Source organism: Patiria miniata, unplaced genomic scaffold, assembly GCF_015706575.1.
Source record: "Patiria miniata isolate m_02_andy unplaced genomic scaffold, ASM1570657v1 HiC_scaffold_1, whole genome shotgun sequence".
NCBI lineage: Eukaryota > Metazoa > Echinodermata > Asteroidea > Valvatida > Asterinidae > Patiria > Patiria miniata.
The window spans coordinates 11,315,837-11,334,790 of NW_024037047.1; the positions used below are offsets into that span (position 1 = coordinate 11,315,837).

General features: G+C 39.3%; 1 protein-coding gene across 3 annotated transcripts; it reads right to left on the minus strand.

Moving 5' to 3' along the window:
• Positions 1 to 409: 409 nt before the first annotated feature.
• Positions 410 to 15,664, minus strand: LOC119723250 (patatin-like phospholipase domain-containing protein 2). Of its 3 annotated transcripts, none has more exons than XM_038193818.1 (8): positions 15,325 to 15,664; positions 12,744 to 12,976; positions 7,222 to 7,287; positions 6,340 to 6,610; positions 5,368 to 5,676; positions 4,430 to 4,562; positions 3,282 to 3,395; positions 410 to 2,697 (listed from the first exon to the last, which is right to left on the minus strand). In XM_038193818.1, the coding sequence occupies exons 1-8, from the start codon at positions 15,485 to 15,487 to the stop codon at positions 2,313 to 2,315; spliced, it is 1,674 nt and encodes a 557-aa protein (XP_038049746.1). In that variant the 5' UTR covers positions 15,488 to 15,664; the 3' UTR covers positions 410 to 2,312. The 3 variants fall into 3 exon arrangements, with proteins under 3 accessions (XP_038049746.1, XP_038049753.1, XP_038049759.1); XM_038193825.1 differs by lacking the exon at positions 15,325 to 15,664 and adding an exon at positions 15,097 to 15,115; XM_038193831.1 differs by lacking the exon at positions 15,325 to 15,664 and adding an exon at positions 14,252 to 14,270.
• Positions 15,665 to 18,954: the final 3,290 nt, after the last annotated feature.

Sequence of the window (18,954 nt, forward strand, 5' to 3'; positions counted from 1 at the left end):
TCCAACAAGAGATTGGCCTCAGGAAAATAATGGCCTCTCAGAGGTCTGAGAGGGCATGGATGTGCACAAGTGACCAAAAGTGCTGGTCAGTGTTTTATAACACAATTCATGTAGCGGCCTTTTTTCCTGTCATTGAGGATGACCTCTACAGGGCACTGTTCAAACATTATTCATCTTGGCATTTTACACAACACACAATAATTGATAGAGCTAGGCTTTCGATGCAAATTCATGTACGGTAGTAGCCTATATTAGTGAACCCCATGTGAAGGTCTTTACCAATCGGGACCGAGTCGGCAAGATTGTGTCCTTCCTGTGGTCAATGCCCTGCACGGTGGTCAATGCCCTGCACTGTGGTCAATGCATGCTTTTAAATATTCAATAGTCAACAATGATCAAATGCAAGATATTCATTCAGAGGTCCTTTTATTTATTTGTAATCACCTTGGTAGATAAAATACCCAAATTCTGGAATTATTGCAGTACTTCACAGTGTTACTGGGAGATGTCCTAGGACATTTAAGGAACAGGTTATACATGTGTTTATGGTTGCATGTTTCAAAATGATATATGTCCCCGTCAATGTTGATGTCTCATTACGTTGATGTATAAAATAAACCCAAGGTACGCAGCCTTGCTTTATAATCCATACATACAATGTAACAATTGTAACTTATCAGAAGCATTATCAGAAGCATTAGTAAAGTTCATGTGATTAGCACACTCTGAGCACAAGCGTTACTAGGTACATGTCTTCCCTAACTTTTTTGGCCATCAGTTAATGTAACTAAATACAAGACTCTAATTAGTCAATTGTACACCCAGGTGGAGCCACCAAACTCCCACAAGAAAGCCCACATGTAAACAAAGCATGACCTCACTATATTACGGGTCTATTATAGATCTCATTCCGTTTTTGCAAAGTTTCATTGTTTTTTTTTGCATTTACTGCACTCGCACTTCTTCAGTAAATAAATTACATGTAACTGAAAGTCTCATTAAATTGTTTGCAGGACCACATGAACACATGAAACAAGTTTTTACCCGTTATAATTGTGACCTGTCAGCAGCACGATAATGAGCTTCATGTCACATTGTTGAAGAACCAAGATATTTGTATTTCTGGCTTTTCATACTGAAAAAGGATGAATGTTTTGTACAAATTCTCACGACCTTTGCTTTACATTTGTTTGCAATCAAACGATAAAACACTTAAAGTACCATAACTGCATAATATAAATATAACAGTGTACTTGAGTGTGTAAACATACAAGATAAAGATTGAATCCTTATGCAATAAATGAAACTATGGACCGTTACAGGTCAAGGTAGATGACAAATAAATAGCTTAACAGCAGCATTGAGTAGGACCTGAAATATAACAACAAACCTCCACATTCACACTGAAGATACATTAAATCACAATATAAAAATATCACTTTCTTACAGTTATATACAATTGTTCATTTTCATAACAATCCTTATACCGAGTCCATACAGTATAATGATTAAGTTTGTTTTATACAATAATTACATCTGCTAATTGATCACATGATAAAGGTGATTTAAAAGGACTGGCCTGTGAAACTAACTTGATGAAAACGTAATACTGAAGATGAGATGAAGTTACTTTCAGACTGGACACTTAGAGTGATTAATGTTAGCATACATGTACCATCTTCTCCTTCGGTTAATCCAATTATCAAGTAGTAATATGATTAAAGGAAAGTGATGGTACATGTCAAAATAAGTTGAGTACAGTCTTGTCAAATGAACTAGTGTTTTGAACACACATTGTTAATGCTGAATAGTCCAACTCATCAATCATCCCTCATTAAACTGGTCATGGTCCAGGCATGCAACTGGGAATTTAGAAAAAACGAGACAACTCCAAACCACACAAGACTTTGTACAGTTTTTTTTCAATTTTTAATGGCATTCATGAGAAGTAAAAAACGAAGAAATCAGCTGATCCGAGGAAAAGTTGCATGCCTGGTCACCGACACCCTCTCAATTTCTAACAGTAAACAAGGTGGCTGAAGCAAAACTGAAAATCGATTTTACCATCATTCATGTCGTACATAAATAGGTCATCTTCATACATATTTAAATAGCTTCCAGATTGCAGAGAATAAAATCAGTTCATGTTTGCCTGATTAACAATATCCAAGAGTAATGTAAATCAGTTACTTTGTTCATTTCCCTGGGCCAACAAATTAAAGGAGTGATACTAGTGTTTCTATAAGATTGAATGTGGAGTATCAGCCTCATGTAATGTGCAGGGAATGACACGACACCCTGTGCAGCTCATGTTATGTATCAATCAACCTGAGTTCCTCATTCTTGGAACTAGTCAGATCAATCAGGCAGGATTCCTTGAGATAATGGAACACTATCACATCTTCCATCTCAACACTTATCTGCACAGTATGATCAAAGCTATCGTACAAGTTGCTACAATACTTGTCCCTTTCATACAGCAGTGATTCACTCCTTGACCTAGATTCAGGGAAAGCATCTTCACATAAATCGAATGTATCTAAGACACAGTCTGGTAGTGATTGCCAGCTGTGTGGATGATGCTTATGGTGCCCCTGCTGACTGTGCTTCTTCAGCATTGTGTCTCCATGTAGTTCTTGATACAGCATGTCATCGGCAATCGAAGCTAGGAACTGTTTCCTGTCCCCGACTGAAAGCCTGCAGCAATAGGATCCAAATGACAACAGTCATGAGCATCAATAAACCTTTTAAATAATCTAAACATTTTGGGCGAGGATTATTAAAGCATTTTCGACGACTGTTTGTGGAAGAGTTTATTCAGTTGCGAAACAGTCTTGAATCACCTCCATCTGCCATTTTGAAAAAAAAAATAATTGCCCGACTTTCTTCAGAATCGTGCCCCAACTCTAAAATCTCTGTCAAGAGTAAAATAGCAATTCAGTTACCTCAAACACCGATACATGCATGAATGTCTTGTATCAACCTTGATAAGTTGTGCAATAGGCTCCACAAAGATCACGATTTGCTAGTAAAATAGTTCATTTTCAGTCTTTGCACCAATTACACCATCTAAAAATGATCACAACTTATACCATAATTTGTTGCACAAGTCCTAGACTTACGCACTTTATATGAAACTTTGGTGAAGTCTGTCATAACTGAAATGTTGCACAGTGTAAAGTGTTGAGCAACTTATGCACTTTATTATGGTGCAAGCCAAGGGAAGCTGTGCCATTGCGTAAAGGGTCGTGAAATCGGCTGCTACTGGTTTGGCAACTAACCTATTGAGTAGACTAGCTGCTGAAGTACGCCTGAGCATGTGTCTGATTAAGCCCATCAGTTGTTTCCATATATGATGCACATCATGATGAACTCGGGGCAGGATTTTGGCAAACCTACATGTAAACACAGGCATTGGAATTCATATCAAATGCTGATGCAAACATTTCAGTCATTTATTCAAGTCAAGTTTCTACACTTTAACGCAAATCACACATCATTTCAAGGAAGTTCAAGTCAAGCCAAATTTTTTTTTTCATGCAGCATGTGGCATTATAATTTTTGGTTGGTAATGGTTATATTATATGCATAGTTGCATTGTTTTATTGTTTGTCGAAGGCAGCAACTTTACACAGATACATGACATAATCTGAGAACTTCCATGAGAAATATTTGCTCAAATTCGTTCTTTAAATCTGCCAAATATCAGCCATTCACCTACCTCGAAAAAATATATCAATACATACATGATGTTCTTTGCATTGTTTTAAATAATAAGCTCCTTGTCAATTTATGACTAGTGCAGGTGCACGCAAATTCTGATCAACTAGCAGTTTAGGCTGATGCATGTAAAACTTGATCAGCACAATATCCAAACAGTCAATTAAGTCCTGAGTTAGAATAATCAAATACTAAATTGTTGAATAATTGACAGCAGTAGCTCCATATTGGAGGACAGACAGAGTACACTGTCATAATTGTAGGTCCTCATTAGGTTCTTTTCAGAATTGCACTTCCTCAAAGACGAGATATTCCATGGTGTACCATATTGTAACTTTCTTTCATGCAAAGCTTGAATCACTTGTAACAGTCATGCGACATCAGCAAGATATTCAATTCAGCATACATAATACTTGAAACAGCACACATCGGATAAACTAGTGATTTATTGCAATATTATCTTTTGTCTGATAAGCTCAATGTGCATGCAATTGCAGCTTTTACCTGTAATAAAACGACTCATTAAGCTTGATTGCATCTTTTTCTGATCATCAAAAGCAACTTTTTTTTCAGAGGCAATTCAAATCCCCTGCTAAAAAAAAATGAAATAAAAATGTCCCCCAATTTTGGTGGCAGATGCATAATCCAAGTAATTACAACAAAATGTTAAGTCTTAGAGTATGTGTGAAGGTTTTCAGATAGCACTGACCTGACTGTGAAGAGCACCACTGTCTCAAATGTGATGACATATGGAAGAGCCATGAATGAGACTGCCTTGAACATCTTGAACTTGAATAAGTAATTCAGCAGAGTGTTGTCCAGCATCACTGCTTCTCGGATAGCTGTAAATAAAAATAAAAAACACTTCATACTTACAACTGTATCAAATTGTTTGATATTCATATTCTAAGAAATTAAAAGGTTGACGGACCATCCACCAGTCAGACACAGTTTATCAAACCACCTTTACAGAAAAAAATTACACAGTAACACACAAAACAAGCCCTAAAAGTAAAACCAATCAATTGGAAAATAACACGACAAGTGGTGTAATCTGTAACACGAGGCATTTTAGTGATTAATAAACAAACTAAATCTGACATGTTCCATATAATATGACACACTTCATGAAATCAGATACTGATGGTCTCATCATAGTTTTTAATTCACAAGATCAGTTACCAATGTATCTAGAGTATAGAGAGAAAGAGCAACAAACACAAGGTCAGGATCTCATCCAACAATCCTGCACCACATTTTGTAGATCTGGCAGGAGCTTCTACATGTTACTTGGTTGCCGGTCGGTCTGTCTGTCCCGAAAATTGACCCAAAGTATGGTGTTCCATATGTGCCATCAGTGTCGCATTTTTTCATTGATTTCATGCAAGACTTTCAAGCAAGACTTCTTGCAACACGGCCAGAGCTTATTGTGCACTCACACTTGTTACTCGGATAAAGCTTCTAATCAGTGGATTATGATCAAAACTCTAAGGTACCAAAGTGCTCCAAATATATGGCCTCCACAGGCCATGCATACATGAATGGCCTCCACAGGCCATTCATAGATGCACAGCTTGTGTAGCAATGATGACGCTATGCCTCCAAATGCGATTTGTTGAGTTGGTCTGTACATGTGTAATGACTTACCATTAGTAACCTGAGGAGGTAGACTTCCTTTCAACATGGTTTGTTCAGCTCGTATTTTACAATCTTCACATTCTTCCTCATCTTCAAAGAAGTCATCATCATTCCAATCTTCCCAGGTCTCGTTATCGTTTGCTTCCAGGATGTCTTGCAGAAGTTGTAAGTCACTACTGAGTGACTGTAGAGAGGAGCGAGATAGTAGAGTACTACGAAGTGACAACTGAGCTTCGGATAACCGCCGACGCTCACTGCTTAGACCACTGCAGGACGGAGATCTGCTTAAACTCAGATGCCGATTGCAAGGAATCACAGCTGTAAACAACACAAGAAAAGAAACAATACATTCCATTCTAGTAACATTAATATGCACAGTACACTCAATGCTGTTTAAGCAATTGCAAAAAAATCCATAAACTTACTTAATGAAGGCCACATTCTTCCTGACGCAAGTTCCATCGTACAACGCACAATTTTTGAACCATTTTTCATACATCTATTTACTATGATCAAAATAAAAAGAGTTTGCAGTGATGAGGGTTTTCATATAATTTTCTGATGTTGAGTTTGCTACATGTTTTCTGTAATGAGTGTTAACCCTAACCCCCCAGGCCCTTTTTGCTTGGAACCATCCTCAATCCTCCAAAATCCTCCAAAATGTTGCACTTATGTTCAAATGAAGGACACCTATATAGTCACCATGTTGAAAGGAAGTCTACCTCCTCAGTGCCTCAATCCTTCAAAATCGTCAGACAGTCCTGCCTCAAAAAATGCATTCATCCTCAATTCTCCAAAATCCTCCTCATCTTCAAACGCCATTCATCCTCAATCCTCCAAAAGAAAACCGCATGTTCATCCTCAATCCTCCAAAATCCTCGCGTTTCTCAAACACCATTCATCCTCAATCCTCCGAAATTGTCCAAAACCGAAATGAGGATTTTGGGAATTGAGGTGGGTTTAATGATAGTAATGACTTACCATGCGACTGTAGATAACGTAACGTATCATCATATCCCTGCTGACATAGTTTCCTTAGCTTCTCTGGTTCTGGGGGATACAGGGCTCTTGACAAACGCCAGAAATTGGTGGATGTGACATGAACGTTAAGGTTTGCTGAGGTACATCTGAGGTAGTCACCAAACTCCTGGGAGGATGGACAGATGTCAAATTCTCCTGAGAAGGGACAGATTGTCACGGTATCTGGGCTCAAGACAGGACAGTTATTACTCAGACCACCATCCCAGTATCTCTGCAGGACAGGGAAGAAACAGAACAGATGTGATGTGCAATCACTGCTTTACTATAAAATGCAAATGATGTGTGTTTGTGTGCGTTTACCTGCGTGCGATTGCCTACGTAGTGGGACGACTCACCCCACAAATTGGGTAATCATGCGTGAAGCTAGCTACACATGTACGTGTACTCGTGGACAAAGCCGCCTTCCATGAAGAAGGCGTGGCAAAGTCAAAGGCAAAGACTGACTGTAGTCCAGATGATCTTGACAATGATTTGTCAACTTGAAGAAATTTAATTTCGTAATACTAAAGGCATGAACTACTAAAGGCATGAACTACTAAAGGCATGAACTACTAAAGGCATGAACTACTAAAGGCATGAACTACTAAAGGCATGAACTACTAAAGGCATGAACTACTAAAGGCATGAACTACTAAAGGCATGAACTACTAAAGGCATGAACTACTAAAGGCATGAACTACTAAAGGCATGAACTACTTGTTTCTTTCTTTAAAAACATAAGATGCAGAAATTATACACGTGTACATCTAATTCTTCAATGAGTTATGCTAAGTCTAATGGATTTGCTAAGTAGGCAAGTAAATGAGTACACTGTGTACTTACTGTTCCTCTAAATGTAGGTGGGATCATTCCTGAGTAGAATGGCACAAACGCACTGCATAATACTGCCTGTAAAGCACATGAAAAACACAGAAAAGGAACTATATAATTGTATTGAAGTTCATCATAAAATCCTAAAAGGCCAAAAAAAATAATACTTCTGCTTCCGGTTAGCCGACTGACCCCATTTTTAGGCTGCGACCCCTAAACATTTTATCGGCAATTCCAAAAAAATAAAAATAAAAAAAATCATGATTGAATAAATAAAAATAAAAGCTTGTTGTCTTTTCTGTCTTCACAAAATACCTCTCAACAACCCATTTGCGTCAAAAAATGCTTGTTTTTATTTGTTTTCTTACTTACATTCGCTATTTTTTTCAAAAGAAAGCAAATTCGCTCCGCAATCTGTCATCATACCTCGCAATTCGATGTCACATTGACTATAATCACGTGCGTAAACCTTGCTCAATGCAGTGACGACTGGTTCCCGCCGCGCCGCCCAGGGGCCAATTTAGAAGACATGATGAAAATGCGGTAACCAGTCTGTCATGGCTATGCAATCGCTTGCGCTAGCATACATTAGGCACGTGCACTGTCAGTGTCAACTGGTCGGATTCGACATCGTAAAAATGCCAAGAAAACACGGATGGAGAAAGAACATTTTTGCAAGTTAATTCACAGAATTGATCTATCTTGTCCGTGTATGTATTTTCCGAGTTCAAGAGTTCATTTTGAGATCGCACTACTCGTATTTGGAGTGATACATGCAGCGTGTTTCCCGAAATTTTCGACTGAAAACGAGGTCTGTCGGCCGCAGGCCACACTTGCACAGTGCATCACACACTTCAGAGTTTTGGCCAGCTTCCCGTCTTGACTAGCGTTGTGCATATGGTGCGAACGACCTGAATTTTCCATTATTTTTTTAAGAATTATCGAATGTAAATATGTTGACAATAATTAAGGTAGGTTTTATTCACTTTTTGTGGCCATTTTGTGTATAGCTTTCGTAGTGCAATGGAAATAGTTCAGGCTAAAACTTCGCATATAGTTGAATACCCCATTCAATCTGCATAAAAAAAATTGGCCAAAAAAAAAAATTCCGACCGACCGACCCTATTTTTGAAAGGCATGTAATCGGAAGCAGAACATTTTTTTTCCGGCCTAATTAAGGAGCCTCGGAAAATACAAAACTTTTTATTCCAGGGTCTTCATACTTGTTACATGTCATCATTTGCTGCATGATTGGGTCCAATGTCTCTCCTATTGACCTTATTCATGGCTAGGTTAGGGAAAGACTAATTATCTGAAATTACTCATGCCCTTGAACCACTAATGACCATGAACGTTGAATCACATGGCTACAGCAACAACTGCTTTATTGTAACATTACCTTAGACTAGTTAACATGCATAAATTGCATCTTTAAAAATCATATAAAAGAAAGTCTTTCAGTTTTGTTTGCACAGCTGTGCATACCATATCCTGTACCATGTACACTGTCCACAACAAACTCAATTTATATGACTGGTTATAATTTGGTCACAATTAAATGCACCTGTTTACTAGCGATGTTGTGGAGATACATGTATTTCAAGTACTAATACTGCCAAATGTTCTGTTCGTTGCCATTAGGTGTACAACAAAGTATTTGGTGTGACATGGGTAGTGGCATTCAATTTTGCAGGCGCTGTGTAAGAATTAAACTTAAGGTATGGCACTAGAAGTTACCGAATTCAAGATTAAGAATGTGAATCCATACTAAGTTTGGTAACATTCAGCAAATCTTTCATGCACCATTGAAATGTTTAGCAAACACCACAGGCTTTGTCTGTCACCTGTCCCAATCAGAGATCCCTAATAATGGAAGGCAATCAACATACAACTCCACCACTGGACCGCATTCACCAGAAACCCATTGTTCCCTGAATACATTGTGAACAGTTGAATGGGATGGTGCCAGACTATTTATGCATTCTAGCCTCACTTTCAAATTTTTTAATGTGGCATAAAACATTAGGATATATGTTTAATCACAAATTTTTAATTATTCATTAGAGCAGACTGGTATTTGTAATTAACTTTATGTGATTGCTGTCATTTCTCTCCACAAATTCCAAAAATGAAGATTTGACCTCGCTTTCAATTTAATATGACCGACTCGTGAATAAAGCCCATAGTCGTATTGAACACATCAAATTTATGTTTGAAACAATAATAACTACATGTACATTCTAAAAACTTTAACATAAACTTCCGGGGATATGTGCTACTAAATGCGCTTTGTGATGTTTAATTAACGTTGCTCTCCTGTGCTATTTTCGAGATTCACCATGAAATTTTTTCCCATGTTATTTCCTAGCAATACCATTTCGCCTTGGAATGAGGTACTGCACAATTTTGTTAAAAATTGTATTTTTCAATTTTCACATGTACATGGAAAAAGTTACAAATTTTGCGTCTATGTGTACTTGTTTATACATTCAAATTGTGGATGTTGAACAATAGAGGACAATAGGGTCCACAATTGACGAAGGTCCCTAATTTACGATCGTGTGCAAAACATATGGGAGGTCTTCCTAAAAAGAGTACAAACAAAAGAGGGACAATAGGGGGTCCCCGATTGCAGGCAAATACACGCGTGTGGGTAGGCCTACACTGAGTTATGGGGAAGTTTATCATTGTTAGGGTAATTAGGACCGAGTTATGGGGACTTTCTGCTGTCCCCACAGCATTTTTGGTCCCCACAAATACCTCATAGCGACAAGTGTATGTCCCCACAACTTAACTACAGAACAAGAAAATGGTAGTTTAAACTTTCAAACATGTATGTCACATCTACATGTACATTGCTTTATTCTCAATCTGATGGTTTCATGGATAAATTAAAATACAGAAATGTGATGGGGCAGCAGACAGGCTGGAATGCCTTTCACTCCGATGGCATGACCAGACTATTATAAGATGGAATGTTGTAATGACCAGACTACACAACACCTGCTGCTAAAGCAAACACAAAATGCACACACAGTGTTAGAATATAGAGAGCAAGGACAATGAGATTATACTGCCACATAATACCACTGGACCCTTTTATTAGAAATGTAATAGGTTTGGCCCTGAATTATATATCACATCCAGGTTTGATTACACAGGATGCCCTGTTGACAAGAAATTATGTAACATTATGTAACTTGCATTGTACTACTGGAGCTCTGCATATAACTGTTTGCAGGGTAGCATCTGTTCAGACACATGTTCAGACATGTGACATGGCCCAAGCATTACACAGGATATTCATGTACACGTATACTATGTACAGTTGCATGTACATGTACATGTACATGTATGCCATAAAGATGCCGTTTCATATTTGAGCAATCCCATATGATGGTATGATGATTTAGCCAAATTTTGTGCACTAAGTAGGGTTGGGAAATTTACAATAATTCCATTATTTCAATGATTAGTATGCAACTAAAGACTGTCCCAAATTCACTCTGCAATGACGTGGTGTAAGAATTGGCTTTAAAGAGGTTGTGGAATGCTCGAAGACATTTCCGTCATTTTTCAGGTATATGTAGCCTAAGGTGTGATTAAATAAAAATGACTATTGTGTCTGTCATGAAATGAGTACAAAAGGTACTTTTGAGAGCTGTTTTTCAGGTCCAGTTTCGACCCGAACGTGCAATTGGGGGAGTCCTGTTTATTACGTCACGATTTACTATGTTTTGTTTGCTGCCCCCAACGACGACTTTTACACAAATTGCACGTTCGGGTCGAATATCTATCTATCAAGTCGGCTCGAGACGTTGCCGTGAGGCCGTCTTGAGGCGGGAACGATGCCTGACGCGCCACACCTCCCTTGACTCCATGCAACTTGCCAACTCCTCCTTCGTCTCGACTCCTGCATCCTGCATCAACGTCATCAACATAGTTGTCCTTGGGCGTCCAGGCTCTCGTCTGCCATGCGTTGGTTCCCAAGCCACGAGCTTACTAGCAGGCAGCTCAGGGTGTCTGTGGCAGTGACCAGCAAGCTGCAACCTACGCGCCTTGATCTTCTCCGTGAGCGCAGGGAGTTTTCCATAGAGCTGGACATTGGTAACGTGGTCCTGCCAGCTAATGTTCTGAACCTTCCTCAACATGCGGGTGTATGTGCCATCCAGTTTCTTAACCATGGTTTTTGTCAGAGTCCATGCCTCACAGCCATATAGGAGGATTGTCTCCACTGTTGCTTGAAAGAATTTGAGCTTTAAGGGCTTGGGCATTGAAGATGCCCATATCTTTCCCATGTCGTTTAGTGCTCTCCACGCCAGAGCCTTTCTTACTTTGATGTCCTTCTCAGAGCTTTCCATCCTTGATCCCAAGTATTTAAAGTCCGTTACTAGCTTTAGTGTGGTACCGTTGATGGTCTTTAAGAGGCTCATGATCTCCGATCGAGAACGCCATGTATTCCGTCTTCTTGGCATTGAGATGAAGCCCCACTTTCTGGCATTCTGACTCCACTCGGCTGAGAAGCTCTTGCGCTGCCTCAATCTCATCCGACAGAAGAGCTATGTCATCAGCAAAGTCGAGGTCTGAGAGTGTCACCGGTCCAATTCTCCGTGACTTCCTAGGAGTGATAGTGAAGCCCAGGTGTTCGTTATCCTTGAGCGCCCTCCTCATTGCAAAGTCAAGGACAATGATGAAAAGGAAGGGAGCTAAGGTGTCTCCCTGCAACACCCCTGCGAGCAGCTCAAACTCTTCGCTGATACCATCCGGTGTGACAACTCTGGCAGTGGTTTTTGAGTAGACAGCTTCAATGGCAGCCAACAGCCTTGGTGGAACTCCATATGCCTTCAAGATGTTGATCATTTTGCCCCTGTGAATAGAGTCAAAAGCCTTCTTAAAATCGATGAAGGTCAGGACAGCACCGAGGTTGAAGTTCTTCACCTCCTCAATGATTCTTCGGAGAGCGAAGACTTGAGCCACTGTCGACCTTTTTGGTCTGAAGCCGTTCTGGTTGTATCTTTGTCTTGGATCAATGGCCCCTCTTATCCGGTTGAGTATGAGCCGATTGTAGATTTTGGCAATGGTACATGTAAGACTTATGCCACGATAGTTGTCAGGAGAGTTTAAACTGCCGGACTTCGGTACAGGAATTATGTGCAACAACGCCCATTGCTCCGGTTTTCCACGACCCATCAGCGCATCATTGCAAAACCCCATATTGTTTCCCGGAGGTCACAACACTTCAGCACCTCAGGTGGGATTTCGTCGGGACCAGCACTCTTGCCAAGTTTAAGCGGTGCAATCGCCTCCTCAAGATCCTTCATAGTGAACTCCTCATCATCGGGTCGAAACAGGACCTGAAAAACAGCTCTCAAAAGTACCTTTTGTACTCATCTCATGACAGACACAATAGTCGTTTTTATTTCATCACACCTTAGGCTACATATACCCGAAAAATGACGGAAATGTCTTCGAGCATTCCGCAACCTCTTTAAATGCAAAAGCTAAACCAATAAATGTCCAGTTTGAATACAAACCTCAATGACTTCCTCTTTGGATTTGAAGTCAGATACGATGACGTTGGTCTTGTCCCAGACTCGTGTAAGTGATATATGTAATCGTCCAGCTGCCAGTTCATGGATGTTGTCTGGTAATACTTTGTGCATGCGTTCATTCATGTAGCCATGCAGATCAAAGAATGGATGGAACGGTCCAAGCAGACGGGATCTGGCTTTTTGAACCAGCCGTAGAACATTATCTGTAGCCTTACCTACAGAAATAAGAAAGAAATTCACACTTCAGTTACTAACCTTTGCCAAACTTACACAAAGTAACATCTACTTAATCGATTTTGGATTTAAGTTGTTACTATAAAGGGAACGTGCATTTGCTTTTGCTGCAATTTTCAGAAATGGATTGATTTGGGGGTTTAGTATTTTATAGCAAATATTGTTGCACTGACTTGTTTGAAGTTCTGTGTTTGTAGATGATGGAATAACCAAGAAAAACAATACTGTTCCTGTAGTCTGGTTCCCTGACCCACGTAAGATGAAACGGAGCAATTTATAGATGTCAGGGAATTGTTAGGTCAGGGAACCAGTCTAGCTGGCTGATACCTGTTCATAGGTGTGTGAATCGATTGCAAACAAAATGCGGACTACATGTAACTAAATATGGTAAATTGGGGGCAGCATGAAAAAAACCATTTTTTTCAATTTGGAAATTGATACAAATATACTACTTTTCTTGAAAATGTCAGCACACCAGGTGCCCTGATTTTACAGGATGCTTTAGACTGTCATTCACTCACAGTCCAGCAAGGTATTAATAATAAGTTGGTAGTTTTGTTTTTTGATGTTTGCAAATGTTGTATATTTCCTTTTAACGCAGAAAATACTTTCGAAAGAGAGTAGAAAATGCAGTTTGTCATATGAAATGATCTGTGGTGTGGTACCCCCATACATCGCCTGCACAGAGTTTTTGATTGTCATCACGTGATGCATTGCATAAATTTTGCATAATTAACCACACAACATGGACGACAGCCGTTGGAACTGGACATTTCTTATGGACAAGCCACTGAAATCATCAACATTTTTCATTGTTAAGTTTTTTGTTCCGTTTCAAGTCAATCATTAGTTTTGTGAATAACTGCTGCATAGTTATGAGGTATGTAAATGGAATCTTGGGTGGGATTTAAGAGGGAAAAAGGGCCATTTCGTGGAGGCCATTTTTTTAGGGTCTTTTACGATCTCACTTTTACAACGTACACTCCAGCGCTACATGTGAATTCCTGATGAGCATGTCAGCTGGAGTTACTCAAGCTAGCTAAAGAGTGAGCAAAGTTGGCCTGATTAATTTTTGCACCTTTCAGAGCACTCCAGGTCCCAGTCTGGGATGGTGCCAGACTATTTATGCAGTAGACTGCATAAATAGTCTGGCCTCACTTTCATTTTTTTTTTAAATGTGACTTATGGCCTGTATTTTATCACACATTTTAAATTATTCATCAGAACAGACTGGTATTAATTTGTATAATAATTACCTTTATGTTATTGCTTTCATGTTGCTTTCATTTCTCTTCGCAAGTTCCAAAAATGAAGATGTTACCTTGCTTTCAAATTATAAATATGGCCAACTTGTGAATAAAACCGATTTGGAAAACATGCAATACAACTAAGAAAATAGACTAGCACCCTAAAACAACCAACAGTCCAACAATCCGTTGGCACTGCATCAATCAACTGTGTCGAAAGAAACATCTTGCATTCTGGTCTCTAATTCTACATTTAGACCAATGAACAAATTAAATAATGAAAACAGTTGGACATGTAGGCCTGCCAGAAATTTGGCCTCAAATTGATATCACTTGCAGGTGTAAAATATCAAACAAAAGTCTCCGTTAAAAATGGAATCGAGTCTTTAAACTTGGTTGATGAAATACTGAGGACCTTGTCTTTGCCTCAGGAATAGGAAAGTACACATTTAATGGAGCATTTTTTCCTGCCTAGGACAAGTAAATTTTGTTTATCCTGCAAGTTTATTGTACATTTTTTGGTTTTATTATTAATGAGATTCAAGGGGCGGGGAAGAATTCTCGACAGCGATTGGTCAACAACTGACGCGCCTTTCCGACTCACGCTGAAGGACCAATAGGAGACCTTGTTCTATAGGCCGTTACAAAGGCTATGATGACGTTGCAATGTCACGCGATGCATGGCACGGTTCCAAGTCCCACTACGTCAATGTTTACATTTTGAACACTCTTTTCTCACGGTGGAATTAGCGCCTACAAATCCATATTTCATCGACAATTCGGCATCACAACATGAACATTTCCCCCTTAACTACATGCTTATGATGTGATAAAACAAAATCGGGGAAACTGACCCATAATTCGGCAGAAAGATAGCATTAAATGATTTTGTAGCAAGGGCGTCAGTAAACATCAACAGCGGCGGCCTGGGCCGATCCGATCCCCGACCCGAAAAAGCCTGGTGGTCAGTCAATGGCTCACAGACAAGGCATCTGATATTTATTGAAGAACCTCTTACAGTTTACAAAATGTACATTTTAAAAGCATCGTTAGGGCCTACAAATTATTTGATGATGACTTACCAAAGTCTATATCTGCAACAATACAACAGGCTACCAACGCCCCAGCCGAAGCGCCGTTGATATTTCGAATCAGATTTGGTGCGTGTTCTTTAAAACAACTGGCAACACCGATGTGATAGATGCCTAAAAAACCACATCCAGAAAACGCTAAATCCATGCTCATATTAAGCTCGAGGTTTAATGTATAAACTGTATTTCTTGGTGACTGTCATAAGAACGTGCGAAAAAGGACTGCATTATTTTGTGAAAAAATCTACAGTCACCACGATCACACTGATCATGCAGTTCCGTGTGTACTGTACAATATAATGACGTAGCTAGCAGAAACGAAATGGCCGGCCGGTACGCGTACGCGGTACGGTCGGCGCGGCGCGGCCGCGCCGACTCGTACGTCACGCGATCACTGTACTAGGTACGGGTGTGCATAATTTATGTATACTGTCGTCTGATTGGTCACACCTCCAAATCGTCACACTCATTCATAATACGGTGTGTAGCGCATCATTTACGTGCACTTCCTCCATGCGTGCACATACATTGAGAAATTATGGGAAAGAGAAGTTAATTTGAGTCGTGGATCATTTTTTTTTAATCGACACATTTGTTTTTCCTTCGATTCTAAATTCCATGAATTGAACCTGGGTGCTGATTCACTGAACAGTTGTTCATAATGTGAGATTTAGGCCTATGGTGGCGCTAGCTGGCAGTGGACCCGTTAATTGTAGCGATTGGGACGGGGGTTTTCAATTTCGAGAATCGAGACCCATCGAACTTATTTTTTTGTATACTGTATGTAAAGGTGTCTAAAGATGGGGCGTCGTTTTAATACTTGATTGTGGTGTTGAAATTAAGCCTTGAAGTGAATATATCTTGGGAAACATTCATGTGTAGCTTCCTACTCCTCTTAAATGTATGAAAAATATTTGATGTCCCTTTTTTATCATCCTTTTTTTGTTAATTTTATTGATAAGTGCACGCCAAAAAACAATTAAAACATTTTCTTGCTTTCCCTGGCAAATGAGGGCGCTGTGTCTGTGATGTCATTAATTTTCAGGAAGACACTCGGTTCACTTTTCTGGTAAAATGTTCGACCCAAACTTTGCCCATCGAAAAGATTTTGAGAAAACTTTACTCAATGGCTTACTGTTATGTACTTAACCAACAACAACATATCAACAGAGAAAAGAAAATGTATTTGAAAGCAAATTAAAACAAAGTTCCCGCGAATGTCTGTGCTGAAATAGCTGTTACATTACACTTTTGTTCATGAATATGGAAATATTCATTAGCATAACAACCAAACAGGCACCAAAACACCCTTAAAAATTACAAAATGAAAATTGAAAATAAGGTTAAATGGGAAACAAAGGTGCATTTTCAAGTATTGCATTAAAATTACATTACATGGGCCCACTGGCCATTCCTTTTACCTGATTAATCAAAATTATTCCTCAGCAAATTTAAAGTCTAGTTGAGAAATACGAAGGGACGGACATGTATCTTTACTAATTAATTTTGGCTATTAATCACTGTGTTAATTACAATTACTGGGTTCACATAAAAGCTTACGTTTCAAAAAATCATGTGAAGGTTTCCTTACTGTATACTGTTGTTGCAAAGTAGAAGGTTTTGCAGCTGCATGTTTTATAATTTATAGGAGGAAACGTCTCTTGCGATGATATCGAAAACGTCGACGGTTTGTCCCGTTTTGCTACCGTCCCGGGTGTTGATATCTAACGTACGTTTGAAAATATGTAATTGGCTAACTCACAACAACTTGAAAAGAAATGAAAAAATAAAGAACCAGACAATAATTAGATTTTTGTCTGAGAAACGCCAGCGATGTCGGCTTGCATGTTATTTGGCCCTGAACTTTGTTGATTTTACACTGTTTTCAATGGGGCTTCAATTGGGGCAGTTCACCCTTTAGTGCTTCGAAGAATTGCACTCTAACGAAGACTGTCAAATCAGGCATGCGAGGGCGCACTATATACGGAATCAGTGTGGCCACTACTTGAAAAAAATTTCAAGATCTTGAAAAATTGAGACCCAACTTGAAAACTTGAAAAAAACAATGAAAAAGCAAGAAATCTTGAAAATTTTCAACTAAAAGTACAAAACCATATGCTTTGTAGAAACTTTGACAACTTTTTCCACTGAACACCAAAGCTTTTTAGCGACTTTTATTTTAACTTTGTAATTCTTTTAGCATTGGCGCGCTATACTTACTGTCAGACCCTGCAGTGTACAATGTATGTAAGCTTAGGCTAGGCACTGCATGACACGCGCTTCATTTAGATGCCCTCTCCGGGAGAGTTTGACAGAACATTTGACAGAATGGATTTTTTTTGGCAGATTTCTGGCAGGATTCTGCAAAAATAGTATTTTGACAGAAAATTAACAGCAAATTTGAAAAAAATGGCACATTTGTTGAAAGGAGCTTCAATCCTTTCAAAAAAAAAACTTCGCATAATGGGACAGGTTGGCTGGTCTAGTAATTTTCATAGGCTTGAAAAATCTGGAAAAAATTTAGATGGCGATCTTGAAAAAACAACAACACAAAGTGGCCACACTGTACGGAATTAGGCAGCATGGGCTGTGAACATCAACTGAACGGGGGCTATGGGTGCAACTCTGCAATAAAATTCCCATAGACACTGGTTCTAAATGCCCATATTTCAAAATTCTTTTAGAAATACTCAGAACTCTCACAGGTATTTAAGCTGCACAGAAAAATCTTGATCAACATGTCATCTTTCATTTTCTTTTTTATTTTTTGGTGGGTTGACCATTGACTTTTCTAGGAATTCTCACTCAAAGAAGATGACCCCTATTTTTTCCCAAATCGGAAAAGTAGCCATCTTGCAAAACGATCCCTCCACAACATGGCAAAATAGTGCCACTTTCGAGCCCAATTGCATCCAAAATGCTCAGAATTGGAAGCGCCAAGTCTGGGCCCGAGGTTCATTGCCATATCTCTTCCATTCTCCATTGTTATGCATCTCAGAACTCTCTAAATATAGAATATTTTGAGGGTATAATTTTCATTCATGAGCTCGGCGGATGGGTTTAAGCCTATTTACCGGTGTGCACCCCTATAGACCATTATCATGTTGCAGCCATTTGTTTTTTTCCATTCAAATCAATGTAACCAAAGCGAGGCTGAAAGGAAAAATAGTCTGGTTCCTTTTTGGATAAAAACATTTTCATTCAGTACTGTTACTGGATACAGGGAGCATGACTGAAATGGCAGCATGATAAACGTCTATACAAACTATATATGACCATAATATTTGCACAAATGGGTTAAGTTTTGCCCAATGTTGCCAGGGGCGGAATATTCACAGTGGGTGCGGGGGGGGGGGGTTCATTGCCAATAAATCTGAAACGTTTGACAGGGTTTTTCTCCGGACACTTTGGCCTCCGAAAATCAATAGGTGGGGTTGGGTCAGGTGGGGGGGGGGGGGGGGGCTCGGCTCGTACCATAATTTCAATTGGGGCGGTGTTTAAATCCGCCGATTAATTAATACTATATCACAGAATAGTGTACATATACTCCCTAACCAAGCCGGCTCTGTCCGTGTTTTGTGCAAAGGCGGACATTACTACCAGTAAACATTTTTTTGGGTA